The sequence below is a fragment of the Mytilus californianus genome, unplaced genomic scaffold (assembly GCF_021869535.1).
Source record: "Mytilus californianus isolate M0D057914Y unplaced genomic scaffold, xbMytCali1.0.p SCAF_5, whole genome shotgun sequence".
NCBI lineage: Eukaryota > Metazoa > Mollusca > Bivalvia > Mytilida > Mytilidae > Mytilus > Mytilus californianus.
Window position 1 is genome coordinate 8,945,398 of NW_026262701.1, and position 27,663 is coordinate 8,973,060.

At 31.7% G+C, this 27,663-nt stretch overlaps 1 protein-coding gene across 3 annotated transcripts in view; it reads right to left on the reverse strand.

Moving 5' to 3' along the window:
- Positions 1-12,252: 12,252 nt before the first annotated feature.
- LOC127700729 (b(0,+)-type amino acid transporter 1-like) overlaps positions 12,253-27,663 on the reverse strand; it is a 40,387-nt gene continuing 24,976 nt past the window's right edge. For all 3 annotated transcript variants that reach the window (XM_052204342.1, XM_052204344.1, XM_052204343.1), the window contains exons 2-12: positions 23,035-23,334; positions 21,770-21,871; positions 21,127-21,396; positions 20,494-20,719; positions 19,146-19,190; positions 18,776-18,899; positions 18,131-18,234; positions 17,341-17,437; positions 16,238-16,393; positions 15,536-15,704; positions 12,253-15,028 (exon numbers count right to left, since the gene is read on the reverse strand). In XM_052204342.1, the coding sequence (XP_052060302.1) occupies positions 14,964-15,028; positions 15,536-15,704; positions 16,238-16,393; positions 17,341-17,437; positions 18,131-18,234; positions 18,776-18,899; positions 19,146-19,190; positions 20,494-20,719; positions 21,127-21,396; positions 21,770-21,871; positions 23,035-23,334 (1,658 nt within the window). In that variant the 3' untranslated portion in view covers positions 12,253-14,963. The remainder of the gene's footprint in view (positions 15,029-15,535; positions 15,705-16,237; positions 16,394-17,340; positions 17,438-18,130; positions 18,235-18,775; positions 18,900-19,145; positions 19,191-20,493; positions 20,720-21,126; positions 21,397-21,769; positions 21,872-23,034; positions 23,335-27,663) is intronic.

Sequence of the window (27,663 nt, forward strand, 5' to 3'; positions counted from 1 at the left end):
TAAAGGCAACAATAGTATACCGCTGTTCAATACTCATAAATCGATTTAACTGAAACAAATCCGGGTCACAAACCAAAAACGGAGGGACACGCATCAAATCTAAGAGGAAAACAACGGAACAACATAAACACTGAACTGCTACAAAAACAAACGCCAACATACATAGAAACGGACTATTTGATAACAACTGCCGAAATTCCTGACTTGGTACAGGACCTTTTGAGAAAAAATGGTGGGTTGAACCTGGTTTTATGGCTAGCCAAACCTCCCGCCAAAAACATAAACTTATAAGTAACGAAAGTGCATATAATGACGTCACATTTACTTCATTATGAATTAATTTGAGTTTTAGGGCTAATATTGACTCTTCGCGGACCTATTCTCCACAGTTTAATACTTTAAAAGTAGCATTCTCATTTTCAGCATCAGGCTATAATAATCTTTAGTTCTAAACCCGAGATAATTGAACGTTTAAGAATGTTTACATGTGCATTGGAGGTTATTAAGAATATTTTCTTCTTCTCGTACAAAATACATTTAGTTATCAATAGAAGGAAATTATGGGTATCAATAATACATAAGTCTGTAACCATAAGAAACAAAACACAAAAGATATCTAGAGGTCAACATATGATCTTCAATATATGACTAGGGTCATGTTCAGGTGTCATATAATGTTAATATCTTAATCGTTTCATGTTTAAAATGTAGTATTCAAGGAGAAGAGAAGGTATGAATATTTGCATTCCTCAAATTAAAAAAAATGACAAAATTTTGATTTCCTTTCAAACTATAATCTAAGCATTAATTCAGAACACTGTGATGCCAAAACCATATCAAAAATGACATAGCTTGAATGTACAAATGTAAATTTTACAGAATCACACGTAGATATAAGTCACAGCTGTGTCAATAAAGATTGTTTACACACACACTGTATAAGACATCTTGAACAAAATAGCTTTTAGGAAAAGGCTTTAATCTTAATTGCAAGATAAAAAAATTTGGATATTTTGATATTATTGTAGAGAACTCTCATCATCAGTACAAGAAGATACACGCATGATATGACAATAAATAAACTAAAATATATTAAGTACTGATATCTGACAAATTTATATGTTTTGCACAAATCTCATGGACGTAATTTTTGTTAGATTTATAACACTTTTTTTTTTTGCATTCCAAAGGCCGAAAACTTACAGATAGAGGGGTAAGTTTAAAATTCCATTTAAGCCTACATTGAGTTCATAGGAATGGTGAAAAATACTGAACAATGCTATATTTTGAGATGTGCGAACAATTGCACATTCCTTTCAAAAATAAAAACACATTCTTCTTGCTTGTAACGTTTTCAAATATTTTTACCCTCCTTTATCAATTATAGTTTTTATTTTGACCTTTCATGTTCCTCTAGCGGTACCGATTCTTGTAATGATTCTCTCTGAATATTTAGTACTCGTTCTTTTAAAATACCTACCGAAGCCTGAATATATTTATGTTTTGATATTTATGGCTGTTGCACTATTGTTGTACTTTCTGTTAGTGTACAAGAAAGTAAGATTCCATTTGTGGGGAAGTAATATAACACATATCATTGCAAGAATAAAGAACAAACATTGTTCAATAAATGTATATCAGTTATGCTTCACAATTATTTGATATCATACTGTTTTGTTCTTCATTATATATATTTAAGTCATTGTTTGACATTAATATGGATACAACCCATACCAGTTGGACGGAGAAGAACAACATAGGCTTAATCTTACAAGTAAAGTTAATAGTTGAATAAATAATAGTAAACAGGCCTTAAAATTAGGTTGAAACTATTTTCCTTAATCAATTTTTACAGAATGGGTTTAAAGCTAAAAATCAAGGAATTGAAAACATAGCATTAAGCATATGGCTGCAATGTTTGGTTTCAAAATGTTGGATCATAATCTTATGTTTTCGTGATTTAGTAGATACAATGTGCAATGTGCAGGCTGTTTCAGGAAACAAACCTACCTGGCAAAGATTTGAGATATTTATATAAACAATTTTCTTTTGTTTTATTTGCAGATCTAAGAACTAAAATTTTGAAGAAACTTTTTTTAGTTGTCCATCCGTCCGGGAAGGCTGAATAGGTGTCAGACCACCAATTCAAAATCCCTATCTATTGAACCAAATTTAGCAATTTCACAGCTTTCTTAATATTTTACCTTAAGTTTAACTTCATAGAAACCAATCAGGTAACCTGATTTGTACATATATCACCTTTCTACATGCCAATTTTCAACCCATGTTTAAAGTCTTGTAAGAAAGAACTGCCTTTCGGAAGCCAAGTACTACTAAAATTAACCCCTGGTATTCTGGAAATTTTAAATTAGTATACTTTGGAGCGCATTAATCCTCATTTTTTAGTGCAAAATCATAGACATGTAAATTTTGGCTCAGAATGGTCTAAATATATTTCTCTTTCACCAAAAAATTCATTTCTGCAAATTTGTTAGTTAGTTTAAGTAAACAATGACACCAAAAGCACTATTTTGTGTCAGAGTAGGGCTACTTTTACATAAGTTCTAAATTGAACGGAGTTAATTGGTGGTCTGACACCAATATGAATACAGATTACTCCGCACTCAAAAATCAGGTATCTCTTTTCGTTCATATACTATCATATACCACAAAGATAATTGCATTTATTTGTTTTCTCTACGGCATTATCTGTTAATTGTTGTACTAAAAGTATTATGTGATTTTAACCAAAAGAGATATGACATATTTTGTTATGCTTTGTTACAATAATGATTACTTATATAAAAAAAGGAGATTAGGTATGATTGCCAATGAGACAACTATCCACCAAAGTTCAAATGAAGTGGATGTAAGCAATTATAGGCAACCGTACGGCCTTCAACAATGAGAAAAACCCATACCGTATAGTCGGCTATAAAAGGCCCCGACATGAAAAATATGAAACTTAGTCCTTTAATAGTCCGATACGTTGTGCAAACTTATCATGTAAGGATTCTACACGAAAAGTCTTCACAAGCAACTAATGAGAAAACTACATGATGAATTTTGAACTAAAATAGAAAAAGATAGCTCCTATAAAATGTTTTCAAGATATACACACATGGGATCATCGTATAATTGATTTTCTTGTCAACTAACAAATTGAAATATTTACAGTACATTTACTTGCATGTAATATATTATATCAAATCAATTAAATTCAACCTTAATATTAAAGTTATCTAAAAGTAAAACCTCCAAATGTCATTTGATTTTTCTGTGTCGTTGGCATGCTAACACCTTGACATATGTATACCATTTATCTCCTTTTGTTATAAGTGTATGAACAAAACCATCTAGTTAGTAAGTTCTAAATTTGCAGTTGACCTTAATGTCACCCCTATGACATCATACGAAAACTAGCTGTTGTCAAGACGCTGCCAATGGTGTTGATTCAAAACTAAATTGTGATAACGCATAAGAAAAGATGTATATTCTCACATTTTCTGTTTTATTCACGTTTAAAGTCAACGTAATAGAAAGATTGACTAATTCAAGAATTCAAATATTGAAACATATTAAACTCGATATCGGACAAGAGTGATAACCAGCCAATGAGGTACGCACATTCGGGAATTAATGTGTTGTTCGGTTATTTGTTGAATATTTTTGGATAATTGAATTATTCATTGGGATTAATTATCTATCAATAAATAAATGCTCTTCGTTGATATGGTCATTTTCATAGGAATGCATTCAAGTCATCAATATTTTGAAGCCTTATTTGAAGTTTTGAGCATGTTTTTTTAGTTTTATTATTGCATTTTATGTTTATGTTTATGGTTTTGTTATATCATTATTATTGTTAAAGGTTTTTTGTCATTTAATACAACCATGTGCGAATCATCTTTATATATATTTTTTATGATAACAAAGATATTTGATATTGTTATAAGATTATTTTTCATTCATATAACTCGTTTACATATTTAGTCCATCAAATCATTAAGCCTGCTCTAGTTATTCGGAATTCTCCCGACTCCATAAAAGAGGAGTCTAAAGGATTTTCTCCTTGCACGGGATCTGCTTACCATTTTGGAACACCTGAGATCACCCCCGGCTTTTGTTTGGGTCCGTGTTGCTCAGTCTTTAGTTTTCTATGTTGTGTTTTGTATACAATTGTTTGTTTTTTTGTCCTTTACTTTTTTTGCCATGGAGTTATCAGTCTATGTTTTACTTATGAGTTTGACAATATTTTTTTTAAATCTTTTTGAATATGCGAATGCCATTGTCTCTTTGTGAGCAATATTTTTTTTTTCAAATATTAAAACAATAAGTACCCTTAACAAAGAGAAATTCAAGCGAGCAATGAAAAATTTGTGTTCTTATATCACCTATATGTTATTTCTAAAAATATTCTACATTTCTTCTGCGTTAATTCCCTTTCACATGATCCTTACACCAACATTTAACCTTAATTAAATATGTTTACCATGCAGTGCTTAATAAAAACTGTAAATAAATTTACAAGAACGTAGCAGCTACTACATAATTGATTTAATAGTGGCAAATCAAGTTATATATTAGTAGAGATGAAAATCAAATGACCCTGCTGAGGAGGAAATCTTCTAACAAATCAATGGAATGCAACACTTGTGAACAGTCAACAATTTGTACTCATACACATAATGAATAAAAAACTGGTGCACCGTTTTTTTGGTAAGCAAAAGTACACAAATGCAATAAATAATACTCAAAATGAATGATCATACCCGCATTCCAAAGAGACCTTAACATTATACGGGAGCCACTAGATTTACCCTTCCAATACACATGAGTTTACCTCGATTATATATGGGTGTCGTTTTGCCTAATCTTTTATGTGCGGAGTTTTGTTTGTTGGTCACTGCAAGAACTCGAATTCTGTCTTGAAAAATTGACATTAGATTTTCGTTAGTTTTGTGAGGTCATGATGATGTATGTTACCACAAAAAATCAGTTTTACCACTTTTGGTATGCTTGATTTTATTGTACCATATGCAAATTCAAATATACTAATAACCCTGAGGATAACATTTGATATTATCCTTTAATTATTTTGGATGTCTTTTTCTAAAGCTTTTTGTCATATAATTCTCATACAGTTTTATCTGATATTTGTTTTGGTTCTGATGTTCCCAGTATGTTTTATATAAAAGATCGCTTAGTTCGAAATTAAGTAGCTATGGTTGACTTTGAGTTGTTATCACTGGGTTGATATCAAAGTTGCGGACTATTGGTGTCTTAGGTAAATTTGAGTTAGATTTGTTTTCTTTATTCAACTTTTCTTTAAGCTTTTTACATTTTTTTAACCAATTGAAAAGGTTGTTTTGAAAAAAGTAAAACAAATAGTGAATAAATCAAGAAAAAGATATGTTGGTATCGGTCGATTAAATGGAAACCCAACAACACAAAGCCAAAGACATTTTAAGTCAAACAAAGGACTTCACCAAAGACAGGTGTTTGCACAATTGGTCAACCTCTTAATCGTTCCGTATCTAAAAATATGAATAACAATATAAAGTTGAATAAAATTATCAAAGAAAACCAAGATCTACCATAAACCAAGTATCTATAGTGGAGCGGCGGAGAGGACAATTTTAGAAATTTAAATTACCTACATACCTCATAGCAATATGATAGCTCATTGGAAAGCTTAAATCGTGTACTTTTTGAAAATCTGTGTGGTAAATATGAAAACTGGTGACGTCATGCCTTAAATCAAGGTCAAAGGTCATCACTTAAAAAATTCTATTTTCATCTAGAGAAACAAAGGGCAGATTTTTTCAAATCAATAATCCATTCAATAAATTATTCAAGTATTATTATTTATTAGTGCTTAAGTTCCGACTTAGATGTGTGTAATATTTTCACATGACGTCAGAATAACGTATTACTTAACTTTTTCGAAGGTAACACGTTTGATGAAAATTTCAAAGCCTAATAAATAACTGCAACAAAATGACCTTTATCTTCGATCTCGATAAATAGCATGTTTGGAGAAGATATACATACATTTGAGAATAATAGGTATTAACAGAGTACCCGATATACATTGTTGATAAAATCCAACAACATTTGCAAGTAAGATTTTATCTCAGTTTTCCAGGATTTGACATGTCACTGAGTTTACTTGAAACCAATTCCCACTGTTAGTCCCAATATACGATAATTTTTCATATGATACAAGAAGCATGAGTTATTGAAGTGACAACTACGATTAACTTTCATTCGACGGTACTGTAATAAATGCAAGCAGGTTTTATGACAAATTCAAAAAGTCAGACATGACCGTTTTCATATACAAAATGAAACGTCGAAAACATCATAGAAAGTTAAAATGCACATACGACATGAAGGAGAAACACCCCATCTTAGTAAGAAAATATTTCCAAGAAATAATGTTCATGATATGTCATCTGTGTCATCAGCTATGTCGGCTGATACGGCTTGGACATCGTGCAAGAAAGATTGATTGATTGTTGGTTGCTTAACGTCCAGTGGCAAATATTTCATGCATGTTAAGGACGAAAACACATTAACAATAAATACAATAGGTAGATCCTGTAACAGAGGACGTCCGGTATGATGTTTGGGGAAATTGTGACTGCCACTGGAATATGAAAAAAGTAAAATCACAAAAATACTGAATTCCGAGGGAAATTCAAAAAGGAAAGTCCCTAATCAAATGGCAAAATCAAAAGCTCAAACACATAAAACGAATGGATAACAACTGTCATATTCCTGACTTGGTACAGGCATTTTCGTATATAGAAAATGGTGGATTGAACCTGGTTTTATAGCTAGCTAAACCTCTCACTTGTATGACAGTCGCATCAAATTCCATTATATTGACAACGATGCGTGAACAAAACAAACAGACACAATAGGTAAAAATGTAAAAATAGGGGTACAGCAGTCAACATTGTGTTATCATCTTATTCACTATAAAAACAAACAAATGTAACAAAGAAGCGCGAAAAGGCATACATCAAATTTAACATCTCATTTTTTTTTTATTATACGATTTTATGTATCTATGTAAAATCCACCCATAAAGGATGGAAGGTTTTAAGTACTGGCGTAGAATTGTATATTGGATATTGGATTTTGCATTGCAACCGGCAACTTATGACTCTTTTACCAAGAAATCTTACGACTAAAATTGAGCATAGGTTATACTAAAATGATCATGACGTACGAGTATTTATTCTCGTAATATTGTTTTAGAAATGAGTCGCTGCTCCTTGTTAACGCATGCTGCGTACACATGCTTTCCGTCTTACAAGAACAAACAAGGTCTTGAAGAGAGTCTGATGTCATTCGTCCTTCAAAGAAACTGGCTCTTATTGGTCATTTTGCTAAAATTTCCTACCAAACTCACATGGCGTGCCATTATTTGGGTTGACACAAATGCCTACACCCAAACTCTGCTTTATCATAGTGCACGTACAAATGTAGTACGTGTTGACACGAACTCACATGGCAGAAGCTTTATTGCACTTTTATCTTGATATATAGCCAACTGTTGTCTTAGCAAATGTAAATTGTTGTACGATATATTAAACTTGTATTCAACCTAGCATCATCTATAGCACTTTCAAGATCAGCGTGTGCTAATGCTACAAAATTACTGAAGTGGCTTGCTTTTGTCCTACGGAGGTTGCATACCGACTTTTTACCGATTTCACAAAACAAAATTCGCTGAAGACATGAATTTCAGTGACAACTGGGTCAAAAGACGAAACAGTGGCGTGAACTGGGATAAATCGTCTGTTATCCTTCAAGCTGTTAATTAAGCCAGTCTAAACACATACTTCTTAATTTTGTAATTTTAAGCATCAGGAGAAATGGACAGCCAGAACAAGAACACCAGTATCATCTCATTTGATAACAATTCTATTCTTATCGTCTTTTCCGCCAAACATAGCATCATCATAAAAAGCATTGAAAATCATTGTGGTATCTGCCTTTTTATGGTTACAACTGAGTCGGACAGCTGATAACATTACCGTCTGTCGGCTTTTAGACAAATTTTCGATTTTTCTTTGATGTTAATCGCAGCTTTAAATGCGTCGCCATTAGAAATAACTCTTGCAAATTAAATGTTCGATTTACCATGTCAGTGTTTGGAAAAGAACACAATGGCATCCACGAAGTGCTTCTTGAGTTAGCCTTGAGTTTAGAGTAATTGCAGTAGGTCTTACTTATGTTATTTTGGTAAGAAAGACTGGTAAATTAGTAACATAATATAAAATAAGAAGTCTGTTTGAAACTTATAAGGTCTTTGTCTATAATTTTAACTACTATGTGTAATTTGGTCTTTATGTCATGCATGTGGTCAAACATACAGCATGATAAACTGCGTTATTGAGAAAATTCTCAAGCTGTATTCGGTATATCATATCAGCGTCGCCTGCTCTAACAGCACCGACATTTAGATTTGCTAACCCTTCAGCATGGTATATAATGTTTTCACTTTCTATGAGACATTTTCTTGCAAATTACAGAATTTTATTTATCGAGAGGACGGGTCAACACTACTTTCAGCCAACACAGAATTGGATAAATCTTGCTTCATATCTGGTGCTTTCTTTTCAGTGCTACTTATATCAAATTCTGTTTACTTGTGTAGCTTTTAAAACAAGACATGTGATTCCGAAATATGGTTGAATCAGTTTACGTATCATTACATAGTTCATTGAAATAAATAAATAAATCATCACGTCTCACTGCTGCAGCATTTAGCAGACCTTTTTTTCTAGTTTTTGTTGCTATTCATAAAATTTCAGGTAATGTATTTGTCAACTCCAAAGTTAGAGCCTCTTTTCTTGTCATCGAGCGGAGCCAGTTCTAACGAACTACTGTAATTGTCCTTTTACTTGAATATTCAACAGATCGAACACACTTGTAAACCAAACGCACCTACAATTATTGTCACTTTCACGGTTAAATTCAACAAACACAACAATACCTAACAACATATATAAATTGCAAAGCTTCAGAAATTCTAAAGTAAACAAGAAATACACGAGATAATAAATACAATTGACCATCGAAAAATTGTCTAATATGGGCTTATAACTAGAATCCAGAACAGTGTCGGTTCATGTGTGACAAATATCCGCGAATTTGTGTGTTTTTTTAAATGTAGGTAATTGTAACAATATCCAGGCCGTATCAGCCGACATAGCTGATGACACAGATGACATATCATGAACATTATTTCTTGGAAATATTTTCTAGCTAAGTTGGGGTGTTCCTCGTTCATATCGTATTTGAATTTTATTTTTCTATGATGTTTTCGACGTTTCATTTTGTATATGAAAACGGTCATGTCTAACTTTTTGAATTTTTCATATTACCCGCTTGCATTCATTACAGTATCGTCGAATGAAAGTTAATCGTAGTTATCACTTCAATAATTCATGCTTCTTGTATCATCTGAAAAAATTGTCGTGTATTGGGACTAACAGTGGGAATTGTTTTCAAGAAAACTCAGTGACATGTCGAATCCTGGAAAACTGAGATAAAATCTTACTTGCAAATGTTGTTGGATTTTATCAACAATGTATTTCGGATACTCTTTTAATACCTATTATTCTCAAATGTATGTATACAGACATGCTATTTATCGAGGTCAAAGATCAAGGTCATTTTGTTGCAGTTATTTATTAGGCTTTGAAATTTGTGAAAATGATGATTTTTTTTGTAATTTAAACGTGTTACCTTCGAATAAGTTAAATAATACGTTATTCTGACGTCTTGTGAAAATATTAAACACATCTTAATCGGAACTTCAGCATTAATAAATAATAATACTTGAATAATTTATTGAATAGATTATTGATTTTGAAAAAAAATCTGCAGTTTGTTTCTCTAGATGAAAGTAGAATTTTTTAAGTGATGACCTTTGACCTTGATTTAAGGCATAATGGCACCAGTTTTCATGTTTACCACACAGATTTTCAAAAAGTACACGATTTAAGATTTCCAATGAGTTATTATAATGCCATGAGGTATGTAGGTAATTTAAATTTCTAAAAGTGTCCTCTCCGCCGCTCCACTATAGATACTTGGTTTATGGCTGATCTTGGTTTTCTTTGATAATTTTATTCAACTTTATATTGTTATTCATATTTTTAGATACGGAACGATCAAGAGGTTGACAAATTGTGCAGACACCTGTCTTTGGTGAAGTCCTTTGTTTGACTTAAAATGTCTTTGGCTTTTGTGTTGTTGGATTGCCATTTAATCGACCGATACCAACATATCTTTTTCTTTATTTATTCACTATTTGTTTTATTATTTCAAAACAACCTGATAGATTGGTTAAATAACTACTCAGCTTAACAAGTTTGTATCGACATGAAGGAAGGGATGAGAAATAAATTTAGAAAAAAAAGATTTAATCGAGTAGTTATGTGTACGGGCAATTTTGATCTTAATTGGAAGTAAATATTTCAGAAACACGTGTTGTCAGCACTAAAATCATATCATTTGTTTTCAATCGCTGGAAGTTGGTCTTTCTCCGGTATGAAGCTTACAGTAAAAGATGTTTTAAAACATGAGCAGAAAGCTTTAAGAAAAGTTTTATAAAGAAAACAAATATATCTCAAAGTTACCTAAGATAGTCCTCGACTGTGGTATCAACCCACTGATAACAACTCAAAGTCAACCATAGCTACTTAATTTCGACCTAAGCGATCTTTTATATAAAACATACCAGGAACATCAGAACCAAAACAAAAATCAAATAAAACTGTATGAGAATTATATGACAAAAAGCTTTAGAAAGAGACACCCAAGATAATTAAAGGATTCTGATCTGATCTTTTGTGATAATTCCGTAAGAAAGAAGAGTTTTATAAACATAGTGCAAAGACAAAGGACTTCAAGTCTTACGGGACAATGGGATTAAAGAAAAAGGATAGCTGACTCAGATTTAGATTTGAATTAAGTGTTCTGAGATACATACGGGGTCGGTTAACATTTGTTTGCTAAAAATTGCGAGTGGATTATCTAAATTGTTATAGAGGGTTACAAAATGAAAATTAAGGCAAAAACACTCTTTCGATTCTAGCTTTTTTGTGACGAATACGTTAATAAAAAGAGGGAAACGATTCAAAGGGGGGTAATAAAAACCAAAGGCTAAAGAAAGAAAGGCAGACACAACCATGACGATAAGTAAATGATAAGCAATTATTCACATAACTCCACACATAAAACCAAAGATTAGGCAAAACGAAACCCATCTTTAATCAGGGTAAACTCAGTTGTATTGGAAGGATAAAACTAGTGGCACCCGTATAGTTGTGCAGGGTAAATAAAAAATCATGTGACAAGTCGCATTCGTTAATGACGCAAACAAATAAAAGTTGGGTTTGGGTCTTCGACTAGTTGATCATATCCAAGGTCATCTGAGACACATAAATTCATATTGAGGTTGACCAATCATGATTCAAATTAACCATTTAGAACCATTTGTTAAATAACTTCCTTGTAAGTAACAACCCCTTATTAGTAATAATCTTTTTGGTCCCTCATATTAATTGTATTGTTTGTTGGACATTTTTGTAAAGAACAGTCCTGTATCTATGTTCAATTTTGTGTATGCCTGTATGTTAAGGTCTCTTTGGAATGCGAGCATGATCATTCATTTTGAGTATTATTTATTGCATTTGTATACTTTTGATTAACACGTGCACCAGTTTTTTATTCATCATGTGTATGAGTAAAAATGGTTGTCTGTTCACAAGTGTTGCATTCCATTTATTTGTTAGAAGATTTCATCCTCAGCAGGATCATTTGATTTTCATCTCTACTAATATACAACTTGATTTGCCACTATAAATCCAATTGTATAGTAGCTGCTACGTTCTTGTTAATTAGTTTACAGTTTTTATTAAGCACTGCATGGTAAACATTTAATTGAGGTTAAATGTTGGTGTAAAAGAGGGACGAAAGATACCAGAGGGACAGTCAAACTCATAGATCGAAAACAAACTGACAACGCCATGGCCAAAAATAAAAAAACTAACAGGCAAATAATAGTACAGATGACACAACATAGAAAACTAAAGACTTAGCAACACGAACCCCACCAAAAACTGGGGGTGATCTCAGGTGCTCGGGAAGGGTAAGGATCATGTGGAAGGGAATTAACGCAGAAGAAATGTAGAATATTTTTTTAGAAATAAGATATAGGTGATATAAGAACACAAATTTTTAATTGCTTGCTTGAATCTCCCTTTGTTAAGGGTACTTATTTTTTTAATATTTGAAAACAATGTTGCTCACAAAGAGACAATGGCATTCGCATATTTAAAATACATATTAAACATATAATATCAAAATCATAAGTAAAAAATAAACTGACAACTCCTTGGCAAAAAAAGTAAAGGACCAAAAAAAAAACCAATTGTATATAAAACACAACATAGAAAACTAAAGACTGAGCAACACGAACCCCACCAAAAACCGGGATAATCTCAGGTGTTCCGAAATTGTAAGCAGATCCCGGAGAATTCTGAATAACTAGAGCGGCCTAAATGATTTGATGGACTAAATATGTAAACGAGTGATATGAATGAAAAATTATCTTATAACAAAATCAAATATCTTTATTATCATAAAAATGTATAAAGATGATTCCCACGTGGCTATATTAAATGACAAAAACCTTTAACAATAATAATGATATAACAAAAACAGAAACAGAAACAGAAACATAAAATGCAATAATAAAACTTAAAACATCATGTTAAAAAGTTCAAATAAGCCTTCAGAATATTGATGACTTTAATGCACTCTTATGAAAATGACCATATCAACGAAGAGCATTTATTTGTTGATTGATAATTAATCCAATAAATAATTCAATTATCCAAAAATATTCAACAAATAACCGAACAACACATTAATTCCCGAATGAGCGTACCTCATTGGCTGGTTATCACTCTTATCGATATCGAGTTTAATATGTTTCGATATTAGAATTCTTGATTTAGTCAATCTTTCTATTACGTTGACTTTAAACGTGAATAAAACAGAAAATGTGAGAATATACATCTTTTCTTATGCGTTATCACAATTTAGTTTTGAATCAACGTCATTGGCAACGTCTTGACAACAGCTAGTTTGCGTATGACGTCATTGGGGTGATATAAAAGGATTACTTTTACAGGTGAAATTATCAGTTTTTATTTGACTGGGGAATCATGGTTACTGCCTCTTTTTTAATGTAAAAACATTAAGGTCAACTGCAAATTTAGAACTTACTAACAAGATGGTTTTGTACATACACAAATAACAATGGGAGATAAATGTTATACATATGTCAAGATGTTAGCATGCCAACGACACAGAAAAAATCAAATGACATTTAGAGGTTTTACTTTTAGATAACTTTAAGTTTAAGGTTTTTTTAATTGATTTGATATAATCTATTACGTGCAAGCAAATGTACTGTAAATATTTCAATTTGTTAGTTGACATGAAAATCATTGTGTATATCTTGAAAACATTTTATATGTAGTTTTCTTATAAGTTACTTGTGGAGCCTTTTCGTGTAGAATCCTTACATGATAATTTTGCACAACGTATCGGATTAAGTTTCATATTTTTTATGTCGGGGCCTTTTATAGCCGACTATACGGTATGGGTTTTTCTCATTGTTGAAGGCTGTACGGTTGCCCATAACTACTTACATCCACTTCATTTGAACTTTGGTGGATAGTTGTCTCATTGGCAATCATACCTAATCTCCTTATTTTTATATAAGTAATCATAATGGTGACACAGCATAACAAAATATGTCATATCTCTTTTGGTTAAAATCACATAATACTTTTAGTACAACAATTAACAGATAATGCCGTAGAGAAAACAAATAAATGCAATGATCTTTGTGGTATATGATAGTATATGAATGAAAAAAGATACCAGTATTCAATGTCATTATGTTCATGAAAGATGCAAGCTGTAATTATTATAAAAAACAGCTGCGCCATGAGCGCATGATAAGCCCGTCGTCTTGTGTGTGAATTTTTATGCAATAAGCATAAATAGTTTCTGATACGGCGTGACATGCGAAAACCCCTCTTTTTTTTACAAAAAACTCAATATCTCTAAAATAAAATTTTGAATCAAAACCAAAAAGTATACAAATCTTTAGATTAATATAACTTAGAAGTGTGTAAAATTTTAAGCAATAATCATAAATCGTTTTTGAGATACGGCGCGACATGTGAAAAACCCCTCCCCCTTTTTTTACAAAATACTCAATAACTCAAAAATAAAATTTTGAATCATCACCAAAAGGTAAACAGATCTTAAGGTTAATATAACTAAGAATTGTGTAAAGTTTTAAGCAATAATCATAAACTGTTTTTGAGATACGGCGCGACATGTGAAAAACCCCTCCTCCTTTTTTAACAAAATACTCAATATCTCTAAAATAAAATTTTGAATCATCACCAAAAAGTATACAGATCTTAAGATTAATATAACTAAGAAGTGTGTAAAGTTTTAAGCAATAATCATAAATTGTTTTTGAGATACGGCGCGACATGTGAAAAAAAACACACACCTGTTTTAGTTACTAAGTCCCGTAACTCAAAAAGTTTTAGTCTTATTTTCACCAAAAAGTATACAGATCGTTTGACAATCATAAGAAACAACTATGTTAAGTTTCATGAAATTTGGATAAGTCATTCTCAAGTTACGGTGCGACATGTTTACGCTAGACAGACAGACGGACAGACGGACAGACGGACGGACACCGGACATTTGTATACCATAATACGTCCCGTCAAAATTTTGACTGGCGTATAAAACAATATGTCGATTTGCTGTGTTACGAAAAAAATCACATTTCATAGCAAATTTGCATTGTTTTTATGAGTGCGGAGTAATCTGTATTCTTATTTCGCCTTCCCGGACGGATGAACAACTAGAAAAAGTTTCTGCAAAATTTTAGTTGCTAAATCTGCAAATAAAACAAAAGAAAATTATTTACATAATTGGCTATCTCAAATCTTCTTTGCCAGGTAGGTTAGTTTCCCGAAACAGCCTGTGCATTACACATTGTATCTACTAAATCACGAAAAAATAAGGTTATGATCCAACATTTTGAAACCAGACATTGCAGCGTATAATATTTTGCCTTATATTTAATGCTATGTTTTTAATTCCTTGATTTTTAACTTTAAAACCATTCTGTAAAAAATTAATTAAGGAAAATAGTTTCAACCTATTTTTATATCCTGTTTACTATCATTTATTCAGCTGTTAACTTTATTTGTAATATTAAGCCTATGTTCTTCTTCTCCGTACAACTGGAATGGAGTGCATCCATTTTAATGTCAAACAATGACTTAAATATATATAATGAAGAACAAAACAGTATGATATCAAATACTGGTGAAGCATAACTGATATATATTTATTGAACAATGTATCTTCTTTATTCTTGCAATTGATATGTGTTACTTACCCACAAATGGAATCTTTACTTTCTTGTACACTAACAGAAAGTACAACAATAGTCCAACAGCCATAAATATCAAAACATAAATATATTCTGGCTTCGGTATGTATATTAAAGGAACGAGTACTAAATATACAGAGAGAATCATTACAAGAATCGGTACTGCTAGAGAAACCTGAAAGGTCAAAATCATAACATTAATTGATAAGGGAAAGTAAAAATATTTAAAAACGTTACAAGCAAGAATGTGATTTTCTTTTTGAAAGGAATGAACAATTGTTCGCACATCTCAAAATATAGCGTTGTACAGTAGTTTTCACCATTCCTATGAACTCAAAGAAGGCTTAAATGGAATTTACTGGAAGGAAACATGGTAAGCCACTCTTAAAACCTTTGTGTAAACAAAGCTGAATATCTTATGAATATTAAATATTCCCACAGAGAGGCGTTGTGTGTGAATTAGCTACACAATGAATCCACTGATAGATGACTTTTGTGCCAATGCTGGTGTACCTGCCCCGTCCACACACCCACGACAAATAATGTTTTAATTATCTAAAGTTTTGGGATTTCGAAACAAATTAACTTAGATGACCTGATTCTGGAAAGTAAAATAGGACAGAAAAGACGAGGACTACAAATATGAAACTTTTGATTCTGTCTGAAGTTAATCACAAAATGATAGTAGTTGTTTTATATGTTAATTACCTGATAGTTGTCGTGTTCAGTTTTATGTTTAAATCTGTAGCGTAGTACAAGTACTGTAGAAGCAGTTAAACCATAGAATATCCAAGCGGTAAAACTGAAGAAACCAATCAACGAACTTAGGTCAAAAGGAACAACCAAAAGTGCTGAGATTATAAGCTGAAATATACAAAAAACAAACTGGCATTAGATTTTAGCTCAAGTACAATGATAATTAACATTAGAAAAAATATGAAAATACTTTTTCTATGTTAAACTCTTGAGAAATAAGTTTTCAAGGCTAGCTTATCTAAAATATTTGAACACCAACCAATAAGCTGACGATTACCGAATTCGGTATCCGACTTTATCATAATCACGAAAATGTCGCATACATCAAGACAGACAGCTTCGTATGATTTTGGAAAAAGTAGCACGAAAAGGCATAACTCTATTGTTTATCGGAATATCAAATTCGTTGTAATTTCATTGCTCAAAAAATGTTTAATCGTTTTAATAATGAAAACAACACATTAAATAATTCCATGCGTTCGAAGCGCTTTTCTGGATTTAACTTCATCAGGAGCGCTCAAAGCAGAATATTTGAAAGCCTAGGATGTATAAGAACCGAAACAGTTGAAGAGCTATATGACAAAAAAAAATACCTAAAAAATAGCCAAATCCATCTCAGACATTTAAGTGATAAAATAAAAAGTACTTTTCAACATTTAAAGGGAGATAATCAAGTCATGTTTTAAGCATTTTTTTAAAAACCGCACACGATGGCTTACGTTTATGTAAAATATGAAAGATGTTTACTATTTATTCTAAAAAAAAAACATAATAGTTTTTAATAAAAAGTGATGTGATTTTCAATATTATCCTTGTTTAAAATGCTCCCGAACTGAATTTTCCTTAGCGGCACGCGTAAATTTAGGAAAGTAAATATTTGTGCTATCAGCATTTCAAAATGTTTCTTTATATTGCTAGTTTGAGATCGATTCTTTACACAGCTATTATTTATTTCACGTATTTTTTATATTTTTTTTCTTAGAATGGTATGTAAATTTTCGTTTATTCATACTCATGGTGTGAAATGGCAAGGCTTGAAGTACTGTTAAACTTACTGTAAATATCATGGACGGAATCGGAGTGTGTCTCCGTAAGTGCAAAAAAGATAACACAGACGGTAAATGACCATCAAAAGCGGCAACGTAACATAATCTGAAAAAAAAGCTATGAAGTTTAAATTGATACTCAAATAAATATAATCGTTATTTTTTTTTAAACAATTATAACATTTGTGTGCTTTACTTCCATGTTGTCGGATAGTTCTTTCTGTGAAGATAAGTGTTACAAATGTGATTTTCCTCGAGAAACCTTTTGTGATCATTGGTGTTGTTCAATATTGATATCATTGTCTGTGTTACATCTATCTTTAAGAGCTTATATGTGATTTATTGTTTTCAAAATATTTTCTAGTTGAAAAAGCTTATCACTTATCATGTCTTGTTTTGAAAAAACTGATTCAGAACAGTAGAATTAAATACCTTCTTTTCCAGGTCTATTATGATGGTCTGGAACGGGTTAACAGAATAGAGAATAATGTGCCAATACAGAATAAAAAAATAAATATTGGCCCAAAAAAGAAAGAACAGAGATTAATGGGGTACTGAAATATATAAAAATAGAGAAAAAATGACCATAAAAAATTAAGAATAAAGAAACCAAGGACCCCCATCATGACCTTCCTTTTCGGGAGTAGTAACAACATTAGCGGTACCAATTTCATATTCAAATCTCAATTATGCAATGAGCTCCAAGACATAAAAACATTTGTAACATTGAATTTACCAAACACCCATTGTTATATAAAACCCAAATGTTTCAATAAAAAAAAATCTTTTGCTTACTTACCGTCCACTTGAAAACAACGATCCGTTTGCGGAACCAAAACACGAACAAACAACAAAAACAGGAATAATCCATTGCATAACACCCAACATTCTTTTACCCCATTCCTGTAATTAAATCGATTAAGTTGAATGCGAATACATGATTTACTTCTTTTTACATTGTAAAGTTTCGGTTTCGGTTATATCAGCTCTTCAAAGTTTGAATTAGGTTTTGGATTTTCAAAACGTATAGCCTCACGCATCACTAACGAGACATTAATTGTCTAAATGCGGATTTGCTGCATTCAAATTGGTAATGTTCATGTTATTATAGCTTTATATTTTCAATACTGTTTCATATGTACTATAAAATTAGCCAATGACTTATTCAGTTTGTGCTGTTTTAGATTTAAACTTTAACAATTCGCTTTCTTACTATTGAAGTCTGTAATTACTGTAACAACTGTTTAGGATTTGATACAAATTCAACACTATGCTATTCTGTGAAATGTTTAATAAATGAATGATTTGTCTGTTCAAGTAGATCATTTAGGCTCTGGCGCTATCAAATGTTTTATGTTTATTGCTTCTTAAACGTAAGTCTTCGCGCTAAATCATCTAAGAAAGAGAGAAATGAAAACAAATATTTGTATGGAGTACACCATACCACTGCTACTGCTTCTGATGTTAGTATTTCTGTCTGCGTGAGTACGGCAAAGTAGCCAATGTTTACTGCTATATACACCACTGTTACTAAAGGTATTGCTATACATATAGCTCTTGGAATATTTCTGTAAAGATATATTATCAAGCTTTTATTTGCTAAAATCTTTTGAAAATATTCGAATCGCATCAATATTAATTTGTTTACTTTAGGAAATATAATTTATTAGAATTGTTTAACGTTGCTTTACTATAAGCTATCCACCTCTTTTTTTCACATATTTTATCAATCACCTACACCCTAAGTTCAAATTGTTATTATTCATTTACATTTAAATTGGACAAAGTACAAGTACTCTAAAAAAACAACTTACTTTCTTGGATTCTGAAGTTCCTCAGTCACAAAATTTAAGTTATTCCTACATCAAAATGAAAGAAAAATACTTTAAAATTTACATATGAAATAATGAGAAAATAATAATATATAGTGGTATTACAGAGAAGAATAAAAAAGCTCCTCTCGAAGACTATGAAAGTTTTCAAATTCGAGAAAATGTTCATAGTGTGAAATAAGCACGGTGTTTCATTAGAGTTTATCTGTTTGCCAGACGTTTGGATGTGATTATATGTGGCCCCTTTAGTGCTATGAAACATTATTATTTTCGTTTGAGGGAGATTTAACTATAGTGCACACCAGCTAAAAAAACTTTGTGCATTTCTTTCAAACATATGCGCATTACTTTGTATCTCGTGCGCACGATTAAAACTGGTGCGAACGACTATTAAACTCGAGACCACGACTTTGAAAATGTTGCGCACGAAATTATCAAGGGACATCGTCTAATCATAGGAGAAAATATCTGTAGTCTTTTATAATTCAAAATATTTATTATCTCGTTAAATCCAGTATGAAAGATACCCGTCAACGTTTATTTCTACACAGAAAAGGGTATTGATTTTAAACTATGTATAAAAAAATCATCGCGATGTTCGAAGATTGCAGTGATATCTTATTAATTGATATGTATATTTGTATACGCGATAAAGACTTTTCTATTCTTTTTTTATGAGAAAAGGGGATAAAGGGGATGTCGTTGATTATTTTTACATCACTGGGATAGATTAACATAGGTTCTGTTTAAAATTGTGTTAATAAGAGACGTAAATAACACATTGAGCTACCATCTTTTACTTTGCTGTATAAATCTTGCATAAACTATAATTTTAATATTTCAACAATTATAACTTTAATAATGATAAATACAATCAGAACAATCCAGTAAAGACAAATCTCCATGAAACGGTGCATGATTAGAACACGTTTAAACTCACTATTAACAATGTCTGTCCAAGAGTCCATTGGAATCAACGTGGAATTTTGGTAAAATATAATAATCTGTCTAAATAATTAAAATCATATTTCTTACATTCTAATGCTATGAGTATTGAAAAAATAATAAGCGAGTGGTTTAAGTAGTCGAACTACTGTATCACTAACCTGTCAACACTGAGATTGTGAGTTCAATCCGCGAACGTGGCACGTGCGCTCGACTCCAATCTTTATTGACTGTGATTGTCAGTTTTCCTACCGAAGGTCGGTGGTTCTTATGGGCACTCCAGCTTACTCCACCAATAAAAACTGACCGCCACGAAATAGCACAAAAGTGTTGAAAGTGGCGTTAAACATCAACCAATCAAATCAAATCATTAACTGAAACTTACCATCCGTCATATGCCCACAATCCGTTATAAAATGACAGAACTATAATAGACGTTTCTGTCCCCGTTCCCTCGAAACTACTGGCAATAGTTTCTGTATTTCCCTGTGACAAACTGTAAAATCCACCACCCACTATAATTGCAGCTGCCAACAGTTTAACAACCATCATGACAACTTGAATTCTTTCAGCAAATTTGATGCTCATACAGTTGATAACACACAATAAGACTGAAATGATGTATGTTTAAAATAAAATCTTAGATTTACAGTATATGATTGTTCCTAGCTATTATAAACTTTTTCAAACACAAACCTCTGAAGTAATAAGAATATAAATTTATATAAACTAGATAATATATATATATATATATATATGGAATTCCTTTACAATTTTATCAAACTGTTTATTCATTTCAGTAATTTTCTAAATTATTGCATTTAATAGCTCTTCATAATCTTATGATTTTAGTATAAAGTAACCAAGAAGATGTAGAGGTACTAGGAACTGCAGATTAGAAATGAAACTTGTGCTTCGTGCAATTGTTATTACCTCGCAAACGCTTAAAAAGGGAAATACTGTTCCATTTGTAAAATATTTAATTTGTAATATTTACATATCGATTAAATTATCTTACCCATTGCTAAAACCGTGAATATTTTTGTTAAGTAAATTGGAGGTACACAGTCATGATAGAAAGGTTGAGTCACGTAAGTCCCGAGAGTGAAGCACATAATAGCAAACATGGACGGTCTAATGATAAATACGCTGATCCAGTCAAATAAAAACGCTGGTATTCTCCCAAAGCATTTGTATTTCTCGTTTGGATTGAATGCTTCCATGAGATAGGCGTGTTCTCCACCGGAACGGGCGATTGTTGTTCCTAACTCAGCATATGTCAAAGCTCCTGAATCAATAAAGCATCAAATCCATGTTTTTATAATTTCAATAAATGCTGTTATACTACAGACAGTATTCAAATTAAGACAAAAAACTTAGAAATCATGCATTCTTTTCGATACTCTTAAAATGTTCTCCAGTCAAATGTTATAAAATGAAGTGAAATGGATTATTTGTCTTTGACAAATTTAGGACAGAAATCCTTTGGACAATACAACATTTAATATAGCATCTTCTTCTTTCCACAGGAATTTTAATCAACATTTTTATAATTGTTTTGATGATATATAGCAACACAATGCTGTATGATTTTAACACATAGAGAACATACAGATTATACAAAAATGACACAGATATTAATAATTGTTTTGGATACCTACCTAACATGGATATTATACCACAACTAAGCCATATGACTAAACTCATTCCTACAGATCCGGCTCCTTCTAATACACCTTTAGGTGAAACAAATATACCGGAACCTACAATTACATTATCATACAATACTCTAAATGGGTATATTATGATGTTTGCCTGCTATTGGTCAATAAATAAAAACACAGAAAAGCTTTAAACAAAATACAAAGCTTCCAGTAAAAGTTTGTGTGTAACTTGTTTAGAAATAGCAAATTTTCCATTGAATTAAAAACTATAGGGCATACTTTTCTCTCCTTTTTTAACAATGGACGAGGATCATAAACCGTGAAAAAAACCATGATTTTAAAATATTTTTCTTAATTTCAGTGTCTGCTGTGTCTAGCGTGGACAAAATAAGAGACTGGGGAAGGCCTGATAAGGATGTCTTGTACATGAATACACACATACATGACATTTATTTTAGTAATCGTATACTTCTGTGTAGCAATATATGAATTTGTATGCCTTTCATGTATTTATACTATTATTCAATGTATATGAAGATTTTCATTTTTAATTCTAAAACCAATAATATATTTGATGAATACCAAATGAGTACCAGAAAGACGGTACCATTAGAAAAAAAATCAGTATGTTTAAATACCAAGACAAACACAAAAGATACATCAAACGATAGTTTTTGATTTTATTACACTGGGTTAAGTTTTTTGCACTTGCTTTCAGGAACTGCGAGCATTCTTTTACACGTTATTGTTTATTATTGTTTTATTGATCTTGTGTGTTTGGCTAAAATATCGAAATTTAAGAGTTCGCTGCTTTTCCTTAACTGGTTTGTATCGTTCGTTCTTGTACATGTAACTTTTGTTATTATTCTGAATAACTAAAAAGGGGCGAGATATACAAATTTTGGGTTTCAAAATCAGTGGTTCGTGTACCTGTTGTCTGTCAGGATTGAAAATATTTCTCGACTTGTGACAATTTTAGCCGATGTGCTTTGTTTTGTTTTGTTTTGTTTATAGTGTGCCACTATAAACTAAAGCTTGTCGAATACGAACTACCATAAAACCGTTGGTGATATCAGGAGATCAGAAGGGTTAACATATACTACCCAAACGCATCGTAATATCCGAATTTCAGTGAGAACAGGACACCTCTGGATGTCTTTTGGGTTTTTTATGGGTTGCTATGTCATGTACGAATACCCCACTTCTCATTTCATTCAATCTTATAATGTATATGCAGTCTTCCAGAAAAAAGGTAAACGAACCGATCATTGTGCCTGCTATAATAGCCGTTCCACTAATTAGCCCGAGACTTCTCTCCATACGCACATCCTCTTCCTGAAGCGGGAAATGTTTTTCCATGACATCGTCATTATGATGTATATGACCATTGCCATTCGAAGTATATCCAGTTCCGTTTAGCAATTTTTCAGATCGATTTATGCTTCCGATTTGTCCTTTGTTTGAGTTACCATTTTGAATGTGTCCGTTTAATTTAATATCATAAGAATGTTGTGCGTCAAATCCTGAATTCATTTTCACCTCAGGTCCACCATTACCAATGACTACAAAAAATAAATTGAAAATCTTTTTTTCAAACATTCAATAAAATCATGCAATAATAAAAAAAACAATAACTGAACACTTAATTTTGTTTGGTATACATTAAGTATCATAGTTCATACCTAGCCTGGTTAGTTTTGAATTTGCTCTGGTTCTGGTTGATACCTAGCCCGGTTAGTTTTGAAGTTGCTCTGATTCTGTTTGATACTACTCTGTCTTTTCTAGTTCATTTTTCTGACTTTAAGGATTGCATTGCTATGTTTTAATTATTACTCAAACGCATGAAGCGCTGGAGTTCTCTATTACGATGCTAGTTTCAAATAAGTGGCAAATTAAGTGAATATCAAGGACGAGAACATGTTAATGGGATATGAATCCTGCTTTGTACTATGCCGACATTATGAGTCGGACTTTTAACGTGCTTGTTCACAAGGTAACTCTCCGCAGGATCACAGGTCACCCTACCCACACATTGTTCCGACTCCGAGAACACCAGCCTTTACTCTTAACATCTTTATGACGCGTGCTTAACTGAGAACCAGCAAATACCAATTGCAAAGTCTTAGAGGGAACCATATCAACGATAAATACTATTTCAAATATGAATAGTTAACCTCGGTTGTCAAACTGCATACATTGTTTATTAAAATCGTTTTATTTCGTCATAATTTGTGAGAAGAATATCTTTAAACCAGTCCTATGCCTTAAAAATTCAACAATGAGGTATATATCCTACCTTCTATAGATTTCAGAGAATGCTATTGTTATCAAAGAACAACATGTCGATTATATATCATTTATTTGTTGTGCGAGCTTGAGGAACAGATCGGGGATTCTTTTGTTTCATAGCGAGTAGAAATGAATTATATATTTTTCTACACTTTACGAATATTATTTTTATCCTGCAATTTGACATTGGTCTTTATTTTCACGTTATTTTACATCCCAAAAGTTTAATTTGTTTTTGAATGAAAGCGACATGACTTATAAATGCGGACCTCTACGAGGACCCCAAATTGAACTGTGACGTAAACAGTAATTCGAAAATAACCGCGCTGAAGTACGTCCATTTATTCATTTTTCATTATTCAAAATTCAATAATGAATAATGAAATAGTTCACTATTCACTATTCAATATTAAGTGATGAATAGTGAATAATGAAATAGTTTATGTTTCATTATTCAAGTTGAAGCGGTGAATAGTGAAATAAAAATAAACAAATTGACTGTGACACTATAGCTATATCCCGTATTTCTAAATTAGTCTTTTTGGTGTTATCTAACAAATATTCAAATTGATATAAAAAAATAAACAAAAACACTCTTGGGTTTTCCAAACTATTTTTAACAGAAATTCCTCGGTTCAATGTATGGACGACCTGAATATCAAAACATATATTTATAAATAAAAATACTCTACGTGGTCTTTTTTTAATTTTCACTGGACCTTTGCTATTTTTCATCCTCTAAATATAGATATAACAAGTCGATTGTGCCGCAATGACCATTAGAGGGGTTACGGAGGACCTAAATGCCAAAATACGCGTGAAAATTAAGAAATAGCCAATTTTGAATAATGAAATGGATATTTTGAATAATGGAATGGACTGCTGCGACCCTTTAGCCCCTAATTATAGATATACCTTATACCTCATTCGAAAGCTTATTAAGAGAAAAACAAAAGGTATATAGTCAATATGTTCTGCAACGCATATTAGAGGAGTAAATGAAGGACCATAATATCGAAATACGCGTGAACATTAAGAAATAGCTTATTTTGAATGATGGAATGGACTGCTGCAACCCGTCAGCCCCTAATCAAGGAAAAATGTATACACCAAATTAAAGCTTATTGATAGAGGAATAAACTGAGTATAAACGATATGTGCCGCAATGACCATTAGAGGGGTTACGGAGGACCTAAATGCCAAAATACGCGTGAAAATTAAGAAATAGCCAATTTTGAATAATGAAATGGATATTTTGAATAATGGAATGGACTGCTGCGACCCTTTAGCCCCTAATTATAGATATACCTTATACCTCATTCGAAAGCTTATTAAGAGAGAAACAAAAGGTATATAGTCAATACGTTCATTAGGTCCTCCGTAACCCCTCTAATGGTCATTGCGGCACATATCGTTTATACTCAGTTTATTCCTCTATCAATAAGCTTTAATTTGGTGTATAAATTTTTCCTTGATTAGGGGCCGACGGGTTGCAGCAGTCCATTCCATTATTCAAAATAAGCTATTTCTTAATGTTCACGCGTATTTCGATATTTAGGTCCTTCGTTACTCCTCTAATATGTGTTTCGGAACATATTGACTATATACCTTTTGTTCCTCTCTTAATAAGCTTTCGAATGAGGTATAAGGTATATCTATAATTAGGGGTTAAAGGGTCGCAGCAGTCCATTCCATTATTCAAAATATCCATTTCATTATTCAAAATTGGCTATTTCTTAATTTTCACGCGTATTTTGGCATTTAGGTCCTCCGTAACCCCTCTAATGGTCATTGCTGAACAATCGACTTGTTATATCTATAATTAGTGGATGAAGAATAGCAAAGGTCCAGTGAAAATAAAAAAAGACTACGTAGAGTATTTTAATTTATAAATGTATGTTTTGGTATTCAGGTCGTCCATACATTGAACCAAGGAATTCCTGTTAAAAATAGTTAGGAAAACCCACTAGTTTATCCTCCGAAACTAGGAACCATATAAATAAATCAAATTAGAATTTAAAGAGTGTTTTTATTTATTTTTTCTGATATCAATTTGAATATTTGTTAGATAACACCAAAAAGACTAATTTAGAAATACGGGATATAGCTAAAATGTCACAGTCAATTTTTTTTTTTTATTTCACTATTCACCGCTTTAACTTGAATAATGAAACATAAACTATTTCATTATTCATTATTCATCACTTGATATTGAATAGTGAATAGTGAACTATTTCATTATTCATTATTGAATTTTGAATAATGAAAAATGAATAATGGACGTACTTCAGCGTGGTTCGAAAATATACCTGGGTTGCGTTCAATATCGTAGCAGCTAGTATAGCCGCTATGTCTTAGATATCTATCTATGTTGAACGATATGATACGTAGCTATGCTATCCAGTTGACGTCATTAATATTAACCTATCCGGTATGACAAGCCGTTTTACTATTTATTCTAAATTCAAGATATATCATATAATATATCTCGTATAGTATATAAAATATCTCATATAATATATAAGATATCTTATATAATATATCTTTTAAACTTTTTTATTTACGTAAAATTATCGAATTCTGTCAAATCACAAAGTTTGAAATATGAACGAAAATGACAGAAAATATTTTAGACAAATTTATTATTTTTTTAATTTTTAATGTTCCTGCATACGGATTACATGTATATATATGTCTCTCTTTTGACAAGCTTTCATTGGCTTTCTATTCGTGCTTGTTTCTTAAGAACACAACCCTTTCATTTTTAATCTTGATCAACAGCAAAGATATCCACATAATGTGACTTTAAGATGAAGAACTGCAATAACATATCGTTTCTTGCTTGTAGTGATTTTTGTTGTTGCCATGAACACGCAATTCAATAATACGAATATTAAACACAACAAATAAAGGACATGCCTTTACAAAATCGATAAGTAAGAGAATGCTCGAAAATACTCAAAGCAGGCTCAAAGCACCTAACCTATGGATTAAGAAACCAGACCTTACACTCTGATACCGACAACATTACATATGAATAAGCCTGAATTTTATTCCAAAATCTATCAAATATGTAACCTTGGTTAGTTTGATCATTTTTCCAAATACTTAAGTATAACAGATCCATTTTCAGGACCAATTAAATTTTGATAAAAGTAGGATGTATTGTGTAGTGTTTTTCTCTGTAACAAAAACAGCAGGGTTAAATAATGTGACAAATGGAGTCCCAAGTACGACCTTCATACAATTATATACTCATTATAGTATTAACTTTAAATGTCTGCGCAATCAAAATTGATTTTATTCAATCAAAATATTTATAAATATCTATTATCAGAAGTCCATTACTAGTAATGACTTCTGCTTTTATATATAAATATCTAAAAATCGCGGCACCAGTGGCATAGTATAATATATTACCACAACAAGAATGATAAACATTTTCACATATCATAGTAGTTTGATATGAATTGACAAAGGCTTAAGCATATCAAAGTTTGCATAAGTAACTTGCGAATTCAAAGAGAAGTGAATGTGTAATGAAGACCCACGACCCACGAGTGCAAGCGAACTTAAATGACTAGTGCATTAATGCCCGTGAA